The sequence below is a fragment of the Sceloporus undulatus genome, chromosome 4 (assembly GCF_019175285.1).
Source record: "Sceloporus undulatus isolate JIND9_A2432 ecotype Alabama chromosome 4, SceUnd_v1.1, whole genome shotgun sequence".
Taxonomy (NCBI): domain Eukaryota; kingdom Metazoa; phylum Chordata; class Lepidosauria; order Squamata; family Phrynosomatidae; genus Sceloporus; species Sceloporus undulatus.
This window is the reverse complement of record NC_056525.1, coordinates 102,411,900-102,431,241: the sequence shown is the minus strand read 5'-3', so window position 1 is coordinate 102,431,241 and position 19,342 is coordinate 102,411,900. Positions and strand designations below refer to the sequence as shown.

General features: G+C 41.1%; 1 protein-coding gene across 6 annotated transcripts in view; it reads left to right on the top strand.

The window, feature by feature from the left end:
- The first annotated feature begins 1,608 nt into the window (after positions 1–1,608).
- The window catches only part of ODF2L (outer dense fiber of sperm tails 2 like), a 41,710-nt gene continuing 23,976 nt past the window's right edge, over positions 1,609–19,342 (top strand). The window contains exons 1-7 of one of the 6 annotated variants that reach the window (XM_042464788.1): positions 1,614–1,806; positions 4,053–4,216; positions 6,714–6,840; positions 8,902–9,033; positions 11,212–11,274; positions 12,163–12,234; positions 14,796–14,912. In XM_042464788.1, coding sequence (XP_042320722.1) covers positions 1,654–1,806; positions 4,053–4,216; positions 6,714–6,840; positions 8,902–9,033; positions 11,212–11,274; positions 12,163–12,234; positions 14,796–14,912 — 828 coding nt within the window. In that variant the 5' untranslated portion in view covers positions 1,614–1,653. Of the gene's footprint in view, positions 1,807–4,052; positions 4,217–6,713; positions 6,841–8,901; positions 9,034–11,211; positions 11,275–12,162; positions 12,235–14,795; positions 14,913–19,342 lie in introns of all 6 variants that reach the window. The other 5 variants (XM_042464789.1, XM_042464790.1, XM_042464791.1 and 2 more) reach the window with 5 other exon arrangements.

Genomic DNA, 19,342 nt, shown 5'->3' with positions numbered 1-19,342 from the left:
GGATGGCTGTCTCCCAAGCCCTAGCCATGCCCTGGAGGCTCCTCCGCAATCGCGGAGTCCTCCAGGCTTGGAGGACGGCTGAAGTGAAGCCCCAAACCCCTGCCTGGCTGCCTCCGTCGCGGGGGGGGGGAATCCCGAGGGGGCAAAACAGCGATGGAGGCAGCCAGGCAGGGGTTTGGAGTTTCGCTTCAGTGAGGCCCCATTCCCTTGCCTGGCTTCCTCCGTTGGCGACGGAGGCAGCCAGGCAGAGGAAAGAGCCTTTCCTCTTTCTCCTCCTTCTCTTCTTCTGCCTCTTCTCCTCCTCCTTTTCTTCCTCCCCTTCCTCCTCCTTCTTTCTCCTCTTCTTCCTCCCCTTCTTCTTCATCTTTTTCCTCCTCTTCTTCTTCCTTCTCTCCTCCTCCTCCTCCTCCTCCTCTTCTTCCTCCCCTTCTTCCTCTTCCTTCTTCCTCCTTTTCCTCCTCTTCTTCATCTTCTTCCTCCTCCTCTTCTTCTCCATCTCTTCTTCTCCTCCTCCTCTTCTTCCCCTCTTCCTCCCCTTCTTCCTCCTCCTCCTCCTCCTCTGCCTTTTCCACTCTTCCTCCTCTTCAATGCCCAAATGTGCTGCTTGGAATGGGGAAGGAAGGTTGGCCAGAAAGGGAAGTACATTTCTGCCATCTGTCTAGGAACAATGCCAAAATGCCCTCCATTTTGATCATGCCTAAGAAACATGCATTTATATTAACATTTTTTAAAAAAAACTCAATTTTTTGCGTGTCCTCCATTTTTTAAAAAGTGTCCTACATTTGAAAATTTTGTCCTACTTTTGTCCTACATTTGTCCCAGTTTGGAGGTCCAGAATTATGGCAACCCTATTTAGGTCACATCCAAATGTGATTAAATTGCAACACTGACTTAAAAACATTACACTATCTAAAAATGTCTCCAGCTTTGATAATAGAAAAACTTGTCTTGTTTTTCTCTTCTTCTATTTTGTACCTGCCAAGAAACCTGTGCATTTAACATAGGAATGGAGGCTTTTCCAAGTAACAGCTGGAATTTTTGTTGTTGTTAACTGCCTTCTAGTCAATTTTGACTTATGGTGACCCTGCAGATGAGACATCTTCAAGACTCGCTATCCTCCACTACATTCCTGTAAATTCATACCCGTGATCTCTTTAATAGGTTTCATCCATCTTCATCTCTTTCTGCTTCCCTCAACCTTTGTTAGCATTATTGTCTTTTCCACTTATTCATACCTTCTTATGACATGGCCAAAGTACGACAGCCTCAGTTTAATCATTTTGGCTTCCAGAGAGATTTCAGGCTTGATCTGTTCTAGGACCCATTTGTTTTATCTTTTTGGTATCAAAATGTAGAGATCATGAGCAGCCTAAGAGGCAATCCAAGCAGCAATCAGGTTACTAAACCTCACAGAACATAATTTGAATGTCTCCAGCTTCTCCACACATTCCATCTTGAAGACTGTGGCTAATGATAGCCAAATCCCTTTACTTTCTTGCAGTCTAGCCTGATTAAGAGTTCTTGGAAACATGAAATCTTTGGTTTGGCCTAGTAAAAGTATTGCCATGATTTTGTAGATAACATGGTTACCTTTGCCATTTGTGTAACTTTCATATGTTTTCCATGTTTTCTGGCTTTTAGGAAACAAGAACAATGCCATACCTAACATCTGGGGAAGCAGACAGGCTTTGTTCAGTTATTCAGTCCTGTGATTTGAGTTTTAAAAGAGATCATCTTGATACAGAAACACCTAGCCAACCTGGAAAGTATATTAGTTCTCAGAATGAAGACAACTCAGATAACCATGTAAGAAATATTAGGGGTACAAATAGTATTAATGCAAATATTGGCTTATTACTCATCATAAAGATACAGTACTTTTATTTCTAGGTAAGATGGACATGAGACCCAGTGTGGCATAGTGATCTGAGTGTTGGACAATAACTCTGGAGACCAGGGTTTGATTGTCCGCTTAGCTATGAAAGCGCACTGGGTGACCTTGGACAAGTTATATTCTCTCAGCCTCGGGGTAGGCAATGGCAAACACCCTCTGAACAAATCTTGAACAGAACCTCATGATAGGTTCACCTTATCACCTTAGGGTCGCCATAAGTGGGAAATGACTTGAAGGCACACAACAACAACAATAAAATCAAAATGGACATAAGGACAGATCTTTGTTCATGTGTATTTTCATGTGCTTGAAAACGTATAGAATAAATCCTCTGCTAATTAGAATGGGAAGTTCTGTCATGTAGTCTAGTTATCACAGGCTGCATCTGCACTACAGATTTAACTGCATGGCTTAGTGCTGTGGAATCCTGGAATTTGTTGTTCTGTGAGCTGCTTAGCCTTTTCTGTCAGAGTTTTGGTGCCACAACAAACTACAAATTCCAGCATTCCACAGCATGGAGCCATGGCAGTTAAAGTTGTGTCAAACTGCATTAATTCTGCAGTGCAGACTCAGCCACAGCTTTACTGTGTTCAGGGTACAGGTATTCAAACCCTTTGTGCATGATTTTCACTAAAAATTAATTGGAATGAGGATTGCACTTAATTAAAATCCTCATTCCAATGAATTCAGGGTGCTACTAATGACATTTAAAGCCCAAGACAGCTTGTGATCTCAATTTTTGAATGGCTCTCTATATATGTATACCTTGCCAAGATTTATGGTCTCTTGGAGGAGGCCTCCTCTTTGTCCCATCAGTTAGAGCAATATGCTGTGTGAGGAGACGGCTTTCTCTGCTGTGGCACCCCAGATATGGAACAACTTCCCTGTGGAGGCTCAATTGGAGGCTCTCCAGAAATGCACACAACCAATACTTTACACTTTAGTTGTCTTGCTTTAAAGATAAACTGTATATTCAGGTATAACTTGATCCCATGTATCAGTCAAGGGCAGGTTTGAGGGCCAAAATTAGGAATTTTGATATGACTGATGGATAAGTTGATAAAATTTAGGGGCGTGAAACAAAGGATGTAAAGGATGAAGCAAAGGAAAAAAGTCAAAGAAGAAACAACATTATGGCAGGCGTAATTGATTGTGAATGGATGAGGATTGAAGTACAGTAAATGGTGGCTGTACAGTGTGTGGGTGAAGTGACCAGGCATGAGTGGGATGAAGAAAACACATGCATGTCAAAAAGGATGTAAAAACAAAGCAAAGAAAATTACAACTATGGTCCAAAACACACTGCAGAAATAATCCAGTCTGAGACCGCTTTAACTGGCCTGGCTCAGTGCTAGGGAATTCTAGGAACTGTAGTTTTGTAAAACATTTAGCCTTCTGTGTCAGAGAGCCTGGTGCCACAATAAACTCCAAATCCCAGGATTCCCTAGCCCTGAGCCAGGGCAGTTAAAGTGGTCTCAAACTTTATGATTTCTGCTGTGTGTTTTGGACCTATGTTAGCAGTGATTATAGCCTTTAACTTTAAATTTTAACTTTGTTGGACTTTAAGCTAAAAAAGCTGACAAACATACAGAAATGTCTTATTCAGATCCTTCAAAGCTTGACTCCTTATTGCTGGAATCCCTGTCTCTGAGCAGAGTGGCAAAAGGTGAGAGTTTAGTTTGTTCTGAGAGAACCTAAAAGAAGCACTGACCCTGTCTAGTCTCAACACACCTTTGAGGAGAAGCATTTAAGGAAACATTACTGTCATTTTCCTGCCCCAGCATTCAAAAAAGACAAAAGTGGTGCTACAGCAGAGACAGTAGAGGGGATCAGTGCTTCTTTTAGGTTCTCCCAGGACAGACTAATCTCTACTGAACTCAGAGAAGGGGATAATCCTTTTTTTTTTTTTTTTTTTTGATGAGTACGTTAGACTTATATACCAGTATATAAAGTAGTTAGCAGCTACATTCTTTCCCTATCATTTTTACCTCACGATAAGCTTATCATGCCCAACCCAATCCAGAACTCCATTGGTGGAAGTAAGGTTGCATTCTTAATCTGGATTGGAGGCCCAGTACCTGTATTTTACATTTGCTAGAACATGAACAGTGGAGAAAAATATATACTTTGGAGTGAAACAAAACCAATATTTTTAAAGCTTCCAGGAAGCACAGAATTAGAATCCTTGAAAGAAGACTGGAGGTCATACAGCAGTCTTGTGGATAAACACCGGACTAAGATGAAAGAACTGTTGCCATGCCTTCAAGGAAAGTCCCAGAACAGCTCCATGGAAGAAAGCCTCAGTGAAGGTGAAACAACATGGTATGCTTTAAGATTAAGTGGTGAGACAAGTATATCCAGCTAAGATGTTTTCTAGAATTTTTTTGTAATTTGTTCAAAAAGCTTTCATGCAAAGCTGTTGTAAATTTTATTTATTTATTTATTTATTTATGGTATTCATACCCTGCCCTTCAGCCCTAAAGGCTATCAGAGTGGCTTACAATTATTATTTTTAATTAGATGGTTCCCTGACCTCAGGCTTACAATCTAAAAGACACGACACAAAAAGAGAAGGAAATGGTGGTGGGAAAGGGGAAGAGGTCAAGTAGTTATTCTCTCCCTCTGAGGTCTGGACCAAGGTAGATGGACTGGAGGGAGGGCTCTTCTTCTTCAGGCTAGCCCTGATGGAGCTGGGCCTGCCTGTTCACTCCCTCGCAGGCCAAAGGATGACAGTTATCATGGACAGTTATCACACACACACATATATATATATATTTACCTCCAAGTACTTGAGAAACCTTCCTGAATATGATGCCAACTGCATTGCCCAACCGTGAGTTGTAATCCAAGGGTGCATCTACACTGTAGAAATAATGTGGTTTGACACCACTTTAAGTGCTGTAGCTCCACCCTGTGGAATCCTGGGATTTGTATTTTTAGAAGGTCTTTCGCCTCCTCTGCCAAAGAGTGCTGCCTCACAAAACTACACATAGAATGGAGCCATGGTAATTAAAGTGGTGTCAAACTGCATTATATCTACAGTGTAGGTGCACCCCAAGATGCCTGAGAACTTACCAGGTTGTGAATTAGAATTAGACGATCTAAAGAGATGGGCTTAAATTTAAAATTACTCTATCAATAATGTTTCAGAATACACTTCTTTAATTTTGAAAAGCACACAGACTAGGAATGAAATCATATTTAATATCCAGACATTTTTAAACAAACTGAAATACTGTGTTAAACGTTAAAGCTAGTTTGATTTTTAAAAAAAGCTCACTTTCTTTTCTCTGTTAAGGTAGTGGGAATGTTTGTTAGATGACGGTTATGTACATAAGCAGTGAGAAACCTGTAGTCCGCCAGATATTGTCTGGCATCCCGTTAGGGACATATATACTCGTAAGTTTCCCTTAAGTGCACATACAGTATGTTCTTTTTTGGACACTGCAGGGGCTGGTATTCCCTACCTCCTTCCACAGTACCCAAAGCTGACCTCACTGAAAAATCTCTGAAGCATCACCACCATCACCCTGCCATTGCCTGCTTCATGGCGAAGGGGCAGGATCACAGAAGTGTCTCACTGTAGCCAGGCACAAAATGATAACATCATTTTGCTGTAACTACTTTCTGTGAGGATGTAGCCAGATGCTTTTGCGATTCTTCCCTCTCTGCACAAAGCAGAGAACAGTGCTATGGAATTCTGGAAATTGTAGTTTTTTCAGATATTAAGCCTCCTCTGCTAGAAAGCTCTGGTGCCACAACACACTACAAATCCCAGGATTCCATATAATGGAGCCATGGCAGTTAAAGCAATGTCAAGTTGGTTTATTTTTGAAGTGCAGATGCAGCCATAGTTGTGTGAGAAGGGTAGGAACAAACTGGAATGCATGGACCACTCAGTAGTATGAATCTACCATCTCTTCCTGTCTGTGCTGATGGAGCCATACAAGTGGAAAGCTGCTATATACAGACTGTTTTGCAGCCCCTATTTGTCTGCAACACCAAGTAGCACGCTCTTAGTTGAGATGCAGCAGAGCAGGAAAAGCCACCCTTTCCCTGGCCGAAGAAGGAGCAGATCTTTTCCGTTCCTTTTTCGGCAGGGGAAAAGGCGGATTGGGGCCATGATGTGTGTTTGCTATGGCCCAATCCGTCCTTGGAAGGGGCAGCTTCAAGCCACTCCTGCCCGTCTGTTTTACCCTTTTGTTTAGAAATTCCTTTTAGAGCTCTAGGAGCAGTTTCCTTCTTAAAATTCACCTACATCTTGCTGAAGAAACAGCATAAGTCACGTTGCATTTTAAAAGAGACATGTAGCCTAAGAGGGCTGGCTGTTCATGGTGTACATTTTCCACACATAAATCACTGTTCCAAGGAGGTAATATGAAAGTTGCATGTGGATCAGCAAATGTAGTAATTGCACATGTGTTTTGCTGTTTTCTGGCAACTTCTGATTCATCATGGCTTTACATTGCATCAGTACTTTGTGGGCACAGGCCATACATATGCATGCAACATGTGGATTTCGAGGGGGTCTCTAAACAAAATATTTCTCTGTTGAAATGATGGATGTATGAAGCAGTGCTAAGTAAAATGGTGGTTTAAATCCATGGAATGTACTCAGGCAAAAAAAAAAAAAAACCAACAAAACAAAAAACCCAAACCCTTAGTAGAAAGTAAAAAGCTATTATACAAGTCCAAAAGAACCATTCACCTCCCAACAATTATTGTTTACATGCAGAATAGTTAAGGCTTAGTACTAGTAAGTTTGTTTCTGTGTTTTACAGTGTGCGTTGTCCTTTTCTTTATATCTTTTCCTAATTAGGTTATGGAAAGATGCCATGAATGACAAAGTCACTTTCCAGAAAAAGCTTCATGAAGCAGAGTTGGCAATTGGATCAGCAGAACTTTTTTTGCCATCATTTAGAGAAACTCTTGTTAGAATTTCAAAAGTAAGTTGAACTAGTAAGAAAGAAGTGTTCCTGAAATTGTTGTTGAGTGCCTTCAAGTCATTTCCTATATGGCTCGGGTCCGAGTTACTTGCGGGAGTGCTTCTCCCTTCATAATCTGCCCTGCACTCTCAGAACATCTGGGAAGTTCTTACTAGAATATTATAATACTGTACCAGGTTAATGACAACTTCACATAAGGCATTCACTGCCGTGGCCCCAAGATTATAGAATGACCTACCAGAAGTAATCCATCTCATTACTACCTTGAAATAAGCACTTTCAAATACAGCCTACAGCAGAGGTGCAAAACATGTTATCCTCTAAATATGATTGGACTGCAAATCCTGACAATCCTAGCCTGCTCAGCCAAAGGTAAAGGTTGATGGGAGTTATAGTCCAACAACATATGGCCTGTGGCTTGGATGCTAAGAACCTTGAGTTACATTCCCTTTCTGGAATTGGATTTTCTTGCCCTTTCCCTCTTTGAGCCCTCTGTGTCCAGTCTTAAAGAGTCACTTTGGGGGTTAGGGTCTATCAGGGACAGGGTATCGGTTTCAGTATCTGCAGACAGAAAGTGAATTTGGAGAAACTATGGGCCCCTCCCTTGCATGAATAGATGTATTTTCCACTTATGCTAGGACTTTGTTGATCCACGTTTAGTTATCTGCAACTTTAGCACAAGTATACATGTTATGTGGAATGTATGTGGAGATTATGTCTCTTCTGTTTTTCTAGTATAACCTCCAGTCAGGAATCTTGATGAGGCTATTTTTAATTTTACTTTATTTATTGAATTTATATCCCACCTTTCACATAAGATGGGAGATAACAGCCTAATGACTGTCCTAGCTGCACTCTTTTCTGCCTTCTTTTTTTCAACAGCTTTTTCTGTGCTTTCCAGTTTGATTGCTTTGATAAGAGAACATACTAGCAGCCACAGCATATACACACCATGCACAATTTGCAAAACATTACATTTTTGCAAAACCTGACTTAAATTAAAACACAACTTTGGCGTGGCTTCCGGACTCTTAGGAGGCATGCGTCATTTAAACAGCATACCTCCAAAGTGACCCGAAGCAGCTTTATTTTAGCCTCTCTGTACGGGGCCTTAATCCAGACAAGACAGAAGTGCTCTTGGTGAGTGAAAAGGTAGTTCAGGGAGTAAGGATCCAGGGGGAGAGGGGGCGCGAGGCTCCGTAAAGGGGGGGTGTGAGGCTCTGTAAAGGGGGGGCTCGTTTGACCAATTTTATAGACAAATGATACTATTTACAGTCGCGCGGTGGGCGTGAAATGTTTTCTTCTTCCGGGGGGGGGGGGGCATGACAGAAAATAATTGAGAAGCACTGTGCTAGATAATGTTACACTCTCCATGAAGACCCATAGACTTATAAAGTCCTATGCAACTGTGTTTGTTATAACTGCTGGAAACAACCTTGAGTCAAGGGAAAGGGATAATGATGATGATGATAATGCCGCTTCAGTTGAAACAAAAGCTTGCTAAGGCTCTTTTAATAGAATGGAGGATTATGGGGTGGAACAGGCTGCCGCAAAAGGGCAAAGTGGGGCCGCCCTGGAGCTAGTTGCTCTGGAGCCGCAGCAAACACACACTGCAGCCCCAATTTGCCCTGATGCCAGCCCAAATGGAAGCAGAAAAGATTCTATTTGGGCTAGTTAAAGGCCGCCTTTGCTGTCCCCAGCACAGCCCCAGGGTGGCTTTTGGCTGCTCCAGGGGTGTACAGCATGTAAACACCATGACCCCAGAGGGGCTGGAAGCCGCCCACATCTGGTTGGCCAGGGTGACTTCTGGACCTTTTTGGGGTGTGCAGCATCTAAACACCACACTCCCAAGCAGCCCAGAAGCCAGTCTGTACAGGCTCTATGCCCATCTGTGAGATGCATTGCAGCATCGCCTTTGAGTATTGACATTAGTTCTATGTATTTACATGATATATGGGTCTGTTTGTTCTTTTAAAGTGATCACCATTGTGAAATTGGATTGACAAAGTGATTTTTTTTAATTTTGAAAAACAAGTTAATTGCAATTTAATATTTTGTCAGGCTTGTTACGTTTCTGCATCAGATATGATAAAGATCTCTATGCAAGAGGATTTACTGTTAAAGGAGCTAGAGGTTCTCAGAAATATGAAGGGGCTGTTACAACACCTACTTAGAGCAAGCAAGGACAAAGAAGTAAGAGGATGTCCAGAAAACATAATCAGGCATAACACTGATCAGCAGCACTTTTAAGTATTGCTAAATTGTTTTGGATTAAGATAATAATACTGTGTCTGCTTCTCAAGTTTGTTCTCAAGTGCCCTATCCTGAAAACTGTTTGTGTTTCTCTTTGTTTATGACTAGTCCACAATAGCCAAGTGTAATCCAAGAGCTAATTATCATTATGTCACTTTGTAAATAAGGATTCCATCTTTTTGATTTGCTTAGTGCAGGGGTAGGCAAACTTTTTGAGCCGGGGGCCAGGTTGCTGTCCCTCAGACAACTGGGGGGCCGAAGCCAAAAATAAATAATTAAATATTTTTTTAAAAAATTAAATAAATAAACTGGGACAAATGTAGGACAAAATTTTCAAATGGAGGGCACTTTTATAAAAAGTGGAGGACACGCAAAAAAATTGCTGATTTTTAAAAAAATGTTAATATAAATGCATGTTTCGGAGGCTTCTATAGACGATTGCCCCCCTTGCCCACCTCCTCCTGATAGGCCAAAGGCCCCAACGCCCTCACACGAGAAGCCAAAGGCTCTGGCGGCAATTGGTGGCAGGACCCGACTGGGGCCGGTCCCAAGGACTTGTTGGGCTGCATCTGGCCCGTGGGCCGCAGGTTGCCTACCCCTGGCCTAGTGTATGCAGCTCTTTCTCCCAGGTGTCCCTCTCCCAAATCAAGCCCCTTTTCCCATCCAGTTGCTTCCACAGTTGTTTCCAGATAGATCCAGTTTGACTGTGTTCTGTGGAAAACTGTGATCTTCCATCTCCACAAGATTTCTTAGATCTTCTCCATCTTGCATTAGGCATGCTTGCATAAGAAACCTGTAACTGTCTACATCTAGCATGAGATGTAGGAACCTTCCTTGCTAATCAGCCTACTTCAGAAAAGGCGGACTTCAGTTTACCACTTAATACAGTCTGCCACTTGCAAGTTGCACACTTGTGAATAACGTCAGTATGGCAACACAAGAATGATATAGTTACAGATTGTAACCATGTGCACCTCCATTTTCTTCTCTACTGATGAAGAAAAATTTAACCTTAAGGCCCAGTCACACTACAGCATTATAGCATTATTATTCCAGTAACTGTCATGTTTCAATCTTACAGAATCCTGGGATTTGTGATTTAGAGAGGGGTGATCAAAGGTGCTGTGTTCCAACATACAAATAATTGATTTTTCTTTTTTCGTCATCAGACAACTTTAAATTGTCAACATGAACCACGTTGCAGTCCTGTCCCACCACATTCTCCTCCCCTCCCCATCTTTTATTAACAACATGGCTCAGTTTGGATATAATGATCATGGCTTATGAGGAAAGAGTAGATAAACAAAGCAGGAAACCTCCATTCCCAGGCAGTAATACTGGGTCTCAGATCCCTTGCTTGTCACCCATCTGTCAAACCAAGATTATAAACCAAGAATAAACTATAGTTTATGATTTCTTAGTAGAGCAACAAGGTAGAGAGTCCAATTCTAACTTCAATAACCCATGGGTGGAAATTTCTTGATTACAGTAGTTTAATCATTTTCGCTGGCAAGAGAAGCCAAGCAGGAGTGATTGCTCAGGGTGGGCCAATATTCATGCTCATTCCCAAAATAAATTATGTCTTATTGTTGTGTCCAAATTCACTCAATATGTACATAATTTAAATAATCAAACTTGAGATTCTTTTGTCTGCATTTGTAGAACTAATTAGGCATTCCTGTTTATCTGATTTTGACAGGGGTTGGCATTTTGGCCCTGTTCCTGTATTATTGCAGAGTTCAGCTGCTAAAGAAATGATGAATGTAAACCTTGTTGGTATAAATAATTATACCAAGACACCTATTATTAGTTTGCTAAGAGAAGGAATTTAATAGAGAAGGAATTCTCATTACTTTCTTGCACACACTGTTTTCTCTAACTTACTTAGAGTACAGACTTTGCTAAGCCCACCTCCACCTTTATGAGTTTTACACAGATCAGGTGTTTTAATGGAGTGTGCATGTGACCTTTCTTTGCTCTCCCATACTGTGAATAAATAACTATGTTTATTTTATCACTTTTGAGAGTTTGATGTCACAGGAAATATATTAAACTACACTATTCCATTCCACATTAACTGACCTTTAATCAATTTTGCCCCATTCTTTTTTCCTCCAGATTATCAGTAAACAGATTGAAGAACTGATAAAGCGGTTAACTGACAATGAAATGGAAATTGTAGTAAGTTTGTTTTTGGTATCCAGAGCAAAATCCAAGTTCTTATAGATAATCTAGGCCTGTTCCGCATGGGCAAAAAGTACGTGCTTGGCACGTACTAGGGTTACGAAAGGGCGCCCCTTCTGGACGCCCTAACCCTAGTACGTGCCGAGCACGTACAAAATGGCGGCACCCTATACACATGGGCGCCGCCATCTTGACGTGCTGGATGCTTAGCGTCCACATGTCCCCCTGCACTTGCGACGTCACAAGTGCGCCACTTGCACACTCGTGCTTCGCAAGCGCGAAGCAAAAAGAAGCCGCTTTTTGCGGCTTCTTTTTCCACCGCTGGGAACCCTCCCTGTTTGGAGGCTGAGGCTTCCCGGCAGTGGAAATGGAAGCGCCAGCAGACCGCCCTTTTTGGGCGGTCTGTAAAGCGCCCTGGTCTCTCTTTTCTTCTCATTGCAGCCTATGTGCTTCTAAGACCTGTCCTTGAGAACCCTCTTGGAGCTGGTTTTGAGGCAGTGTGGATGCACTGGGTGGGGGAAGAAAGTTTATTGCGCTAGTGGTTACCCACTAGTGCAACACTGCATTGATTTGTGATCTTAATGAACACATTGAAGTAATACACGTACAGTGTACATAGTTACTGCTTTACTTTCAATATTTTTGAAAAAGATTAAACAGCATGGCAACAGGGTGACCGTGTTATTGTATGTATGTTTAATGAACTTTTACATGGCTTCTTATGTGTATGTTATCTACAGTATTCTTTGGCCTAGCAGCATGTCAATGAACCCTGAGCCATAAAACTAAAGCCAGAATACTTACTGTTTCTGTACTGTACTCCATCCTCTCTGTCCAGTGAAAATATAAATGTGTGTGTGTGTGTGTTTCTTCTCCACTTTAAAGAGTCTTAGAACTGAAGTTACTCAAAAAGAGAGGCATCTTTTAGAGCTTTCAAGTCAGCTTCACCAAGAGAAAGTAAGTGGACAATTAATTCCCTTTGAATACATATTTTATATACATTTTATAGTTTGCCTCAGCAGCTGTGCCATTATATCTACAGTATATTACTTTCCTGTTTAATGGGTTCTGCAGTAGCTAGTTTCTTTTAATTGAATGAATATTCTTCCTAGAGTTGATTTCTTTGCTTTTGGATGTGCTCCTATAAACAGTTACTTAGGATTCAGTCACACTGAACTCATGTGGAACAATCATGTGTAGCTGTATTCAAAAGTATGTCCAACTATGTTCAGTAGAGCTTACACCTAGGTAAATGAGTGTTGATTGCAGCTTGAGAGTGTATATTTTGACTGACATGTTAGTGATGTTGTTGTGTGTCTGCAAGTCATTTCCAAATTGTAGCAACCCTAAGGTGAACTTATCACTGAGTGTTCTTGGCAAGATTGTTCAGGAGGAGGTTGCCATTTCTTTCCTCTGGGGCTGAACTGTTGTCACCCAGTGGGTTTCTATGGCAGAGTAGAGATTCAGATCCAACACTCAAACCAGTGCACCACATATACAAAGTTGTAGCATGCACAAATGTAATGCCTCCTTATGCTTGAATATGTGCTTCCTTTGGCCATTGTTTATTCTCTTCCTCCCTTCTCAGCAACCCATGCACTTCCTGACTCATTGTGTTGCTGCAATAGCTGCTCCCATTGCTGGTGAAGAACAGAGATCAGAAAAGCATCTAGTGTTTAGAGAGTTTTGTTTTATACTTCTTCATTTATATTTGCTGTATTTTGTACATGATAATGCCTTTTTCTTAGATCTTGAAATTGTATGCATAGATGATGATGATGATGATTATTATTATTATTATTTTCCTTTCATATTGTTCATTGCTCTGAGCTTAATGTTGAAAATGGGGCATATAATAGAAAAATAAAAGTGATCCACAAACAAGTTGCAGAAATTACCAGTAGTTTTACCTAGACTAAATCACATTAAAGCTGTGAGACATGACGTGTTGCTTTCTTTCTTCATTTCTTCTGAAATAAATGCTGAAATGTAGGTTTTTATATGGATTTTTAAAGTTGGAGCCTCTGTTTCTTCTGAGAACCAGTGTGGCATAGCGGTTTGAGTGTTTGACTATGATGCTGGAGACCAGAGTTTGATTCCCCACCCAGTCATGAAACTCACTGGGTGAACAAGTCACATGCTCTCAGCCTCAGGGAAAGGCAATGGCAAACCTCCTCTGAACAAATCTTGCCAAGAAAACCTCATTATAGGGTCACTTTAGTGTCATCATAAGTCAGAAATTCCTTGAAGGCACACAACAACAACAGCTCTGTTTCTCCTAAATATCTGGAGTCTGAATCCAGAGAAAACGGAAGTACTCGTGATAGGTTCTCCTGGCCCAGGGATGGCGGTGGTTCCGCCTGCCCTGAACGGGATCACGCTTCCCGTGAAGGACTCTTTACGCAGTCTGGGGGTGCTCCTTGACTCGTCGCTCCACCTTACACCTCAGGTGGATGCGACAGTCAGGAGCACCTGTTATCAGCTTCGGCTGATTCACCAGCTGCGTCCCTACCTGGGCCAGAGGGACCTTGAAACGGTGGTACATGCTCTGGTAACCTCTCGATTGGATTTCTGCAACGCGCTCTACATGGGGCAACCCTTGTACCATACCCGGAAGCTACAATTGGTACAGAACATGGCAGCCAGATTGGTCACTGGTACATCCAGGGCCAGTCATATAACACCTGTACTTAAAGATCTGCACTGGCTGCCCATTCGCTTCCGGGCGCAATACAAGGTGTTGGTTATAACCTATAAAGCCCTACATGGCTTGGGCCCAGGATACCTTGAGGACCGCCTCTCCCCATACAATCCGCCCCGCACACTCAGAACATCTGGGCGGCAGCTACTGAGGGTACCTGGGGCAAGACTAGCCTCCACAGCAAGGAGGACATTCACCATCTCAGCCCCGACCCTCTGGAACACGTTGCCCATAGAGCTCCACTCGGCTACCACCCTAGCCCAGTTCAGGAAGGATTTAAAAACCTTCCTGTTTAAGCGAGCATTCCCCGAAATATGCTCTAGTTAGCCCCCCCCCCCCCCGATGGCCAATGATGAGCTGGCTAGTATGTGGTTTTTAATGTACAGTATATTTTAATGTGTTTTATTGCTTTTGTATATTGTGCCTGTTGTTATGTTGTACACCGCCCTGATTGGAAGAAGGGCGGTATATAAATAAAGCATTTATTATTATTATTATTATATTTTTAACTGTTCTCTAGTCAACCCTGACTCATAGCGACCTTGTGGATGAGTCATCTTCAGGACCCCTTATCCTCCACTGCTCTGGTTAGGTCCTGCAGACTCAGGCCCATGGGCTCCCTGATTGAGTCTATTCATCTGAGATGCGATCTTCCTCTCTTTCTACTGCCTTCTACCTTCCCTAGCATTATCGTCTTTTCTAGTAGGTCATGCCTTCTCATTATGTGACCAGGGAAATTAGGATGTAATCAATTGAGTATGAAGATTCATTCTACATTGACTTTGCAAATTATATTGAATTATCTTCTATATTTCAGGCTAATGTGCTAAACGTATCGCGCCATTCTGAATCAATACAGTCCGTGCAAAACCACCTGCAGTGTCAGATAGAAAAAAAGGATGCTGAGAATAATCAACTGAGAACAAAATTTCAGGTTGCAATTTTGAATAATTTTCCTTCTTTAGTAGATTCATGAGCGTAGGGAAATATGTTTATAAGTCAACTATGGATTACTGTTAGAAGGTATAGTATATTTTTCCTAGTGAACTCTTTACTTTTGTAAAAAAACAACAACAGATTTAATGAAAATCATGGAGGTTTTTATTAAACACAAAAGAACAACATTTTGTTTTATAAAAGCTCTACTCTGGGTAAGCTTCCTTGTTCTAAATACACAGTAGTCTATGAGCTGTACAAGATATATCCACATTGGATACAAATTATCAGAGTTCAAAAACATTATGTGTATTTCCACTTGCAGAATGTTTTCTTGAGTTGATGGTAGGGAAGGCTGTTTTTCAATGGAACAGGCTGGCTTTCTGTATTGCAATTATGGATTGGTAACCTAGGGGCCATTCAAACTTTTTTTTAGCGTGATGATGTGAATGATCTCATTCACACATTCCGGGTTTGTTATTCATACTATTGATCTGCATCGATGTGCATCTCTACCAGTTCAGTTGATCATACATGCAAGCATTCGAATAAAGATAGAATTGATGCTGCAAATGCATTCAGAATCCATTTTGTGGCATGCAGAGTTTTATCCCAGGTTTATTTGAGTCTGTTCACATCGGTTATTCACACTATCAATGATGCAGATCTTTTTTTAAAACTTGGGGGAAACCCTGATTTTGATTATCCCAGATTAAGTGGAGGGGGGGTTGGCAGCCCTCCCCCAAAAAAACCTTAATTGGGTGCATTCAAGATGCATGTGAACAACAGTGTTTTAACCTAGATTCATCCGGAATTATTTTCACAGTGTGAATAACCCCCTAGACTTACAGATCTGTAATTGCTGTGTATTCATTAAGGTTATATATAATCAGCCCTCCGTATCCATAGATTCTACTTCCTCAGTGGATGCCAAGGGACCCTGTAGTTTTCCTGTAATACTCATAAATGTGCCCTCGTGCTAGCTTAAACAGCCAGCATCCACAGTAGATGAAGGAGGTCTGATCAGTGAAAGGTGTATGATATGTCCAGTACCCTCCCGCAAGTAATTTAGGCTGTGAAAATAGGAAGCAGGACCCCTTTCCCAATTCCTTGTTGCAATCTCGCTCTCTGGTGAGAAGTGGCTAAAAACATCCCCTTTCTTGCGCCCTGATCAGCAGCTGAACAGACCTCCTTTACTCAATAAAGCTGCTAAATTTGAAAACACAGATCACCAGTTTCACGATTAAGAATGATTTTCACATAAATTATAAGCAGTTTCTTTAGGCTACATTCAAAACTTAACCCAGTGTCTAAAATCAGACTTATATTCAGCTTAGTTCTAACACTGGTTTTAAGATATACAACAGTAGCATAAAACAAAACATACTCTACTGTGGCTGGAATCTTGGTTACTCCCAACTAGAGTAGACCATTAAATCAATTGTTAAATAATAAATCAACACATAGATAAGTCAAATTGATTACTAAAAATAGGATTTAAGCCTGTGGGTTATTACTAAACAGTGGCTAATATCAAGATTTTTATGTGACCTATGACATTGTTTTCATCCCAGGGAAAAAACCCTACAAAATGAGCATCAGAAGTCTCATATTTTGTGGCCTATTTGTATAATTAGAAAATTGAAAAAAATTGAAGTGAGATTTTATGAAAACTTTCAAAAAAAACTTACTGGAAACTCTACATCGATTGTTCTACCTGTCCAAAATATTTGTGCAAGCATATTTTTATGAGACTATTCTCAGTGCATTTGGCTTAGCTCCACCCAGAGTTTTGAAACAGTTGGACATTGTGACACAACATTCATATACATGTATGCCTTCAAGCCACTTATGACTTATGACCATGAATTTCATAGGGTTTTCTTAGGAAAGGAATACTCAGAGGTGGTTGTGCCAGTTTCTTTATCTGAAGTAAAGCCTACAGCACCTAGTAGTCTTTGGTGGCCTCACTTATTTAACTAGATGTTAAAATTGCCTGGTCTTTACTATACCAGTGTTGACCCATCCTTTCTGCTGCTAGAATTGTAGTGCTGAAATGGTGCCATCCTGTGGCAACAGGAGAAATAGCAGCTGCATTCTCTCAGGATGGGTAACTTCCATTAATTGCTAAAGCAGGGCCTACAGAACTTGTGGCCTACCAACCTGAACATGGCTCATCAGCCATGTGGTGTTGCTTGACAATCCTGGGCAGGGGTGATCGGCTATAGTGGGTCTGAGGGACAGCTTTCTGCCCTTCAGGACCTGTAGGGATGTGTTGTTATTGTTGTGTACCTTGAACTCGTTTCTGATTTATGGTGTCACTAAGGCAAATCATGGGGTTTTCTTAACAAGATTTATTCAGAGTTGATACACACTTGCCTTCCTATGAGACTGAGAGAATGTGACTTGCCCAGGGTGAACCAATGAGTTTCCATGGCCAAGCAGAATTCGAACCATATTGTTGCAGAGACTTAGTCTAACACTCAAACCACTACACATGCTGGCTCTTTAAGGGATGTATAGACTGCCAAAAATGTGTTAGCATGGGGGGCGATGGATGACAATATTTATTTATTTATTTATTTATTTACTGCTTCTAAAGACTCAAGGTGGGGTACAGCATATTAAAATACAAAGCAGAATTTAAAAAGAAAAAGAAAGAAACCATATACAATACTATAAAACCATTAAAACATTCATATTTGTACATTCTTTAAAATATCAACATTAAAAAGGCAGGATTTAAAATTGACTGGATATGCCGGCTGGAAAAGAGGTATCTTTAATGGGTTTTTTTAAATGCCATCAGCATTTGCAGATATCGTATTTCCTCCAGCAGGTGATCCCATAGTCTAGGGGCAACAGATGAAAAAGTTCTCAGGGAAGCCATTGCCAGTCTAGTCTTGACTGGTTGGAACATGCATTTCCAGGGGACCTGAATGTGTAGAGTGGATTGTATGGGAGAAGGTGATACTGTAGGTAACCTGAACCCAAACTGTGTAGGGCTTTAAAGATAATAACCAACACTTTGTACTTTGCCCAGAAACTAATTGGCAGCCAGTGGAGTGATTTTAAGATTGGTTTAATGTGATCACTTCTGGATGTACCCATAATCAGTCTAACTGCCACATTCTGAAACAGTTGAAGTTTCCAGATTTGGTACAAAGGGAGCTTAATGTATAGCGCATTCCAGAAGTCCAGCCTTGGAAGTTACCAGAGCATGCAGTACCATCTTGAAGTCCTCCAATTCAAGGAAAGGGCTGAGTTGTATAAATACAACAAAATAAAAACAGGAAGTACATTTGAGGTTATGAAAAACTGATATTATTATGTTAAGCTATGGGATGGGCATGTCCTCTTTTCTTTGACTAGAAAAAGGGGAATTTGCAAGGGCCAAGATCCATAAAAACAGTCTGGGGGACACATGAAGCCCTATGGCTGCACTTCATCCACCTCAGTATATGCAATTACAAGCAGGCGGAAAAACTGAGAAGTTTACCAAGGGTTTGTTGGGCTGCTGGTAGTCTGGATGTGACTTGGCAGGCTACAGTATATTCAGGCATGTTCTGTCTGAGGTATTAGTGGCTAGTTTGAGCCCACAGAAGCAGAAGTATAGAATGAGTACATTTATGTTGGATCTCTATGTTAAAAATGTTTCTGCAGGCAATGTCTTTGAACTGGCCATCCAATGAAAATAATACCTCTGCACCTCTAAGCTTTTGGCTACCTCACAGGACTGGTGTCAGCAGGATTGCTTTCTGGAAGACCACCCTGTCCTCACTATGGAAAAACGCTGTTAACTGTCATTGGTTTTGAGATATGAATATTATGGTAGCCTGAGCAAGCTTGCAAGTCTATGTGTGAGACACTATACCTAGGGAAAGCCTGTTGTAAATTATCTGTCATACTCAGTGCTACATTTTACAGTGTTGATGGGGATTCCCTATTGGAGGTGTGACATCTTTGTACTACCCAAGGAAAGCAAAGACAGATTTTTACAAGAAAAAGCAGAGTGATTTCCTTTCTCAACATCTTACCCAGAACACTATAATCATTCTTCATAGAACTGTCCCTAGGTTTAAAAAAAAGTCTTAACCTGCAATCATAATAATACATTTATCCTGAAGTAAGTCCCACTGAACCCATTGGGACTTACTTCTGAACAGAGAGGTAAAATTTCCAGAAATAGTAAAGCCATAGAAGGAACTAATTTCTTTCAGGAATAAATGGGTATTTTTTTAGAAAAAATGAAAATTGCTGTCTTACCACCATTTATACGTTGAAAATTACTTTCTCACTTTTGGAACTTAAAATGCACATATATATCTCTAATTTGGTTTGGCTTAAATTAAATTAAGACTCAGCATGATCTAGTCAGTGGTTTGAGCATTGGACTACAGTTCTGGAGATCAGGTTTTGAATTGCCAC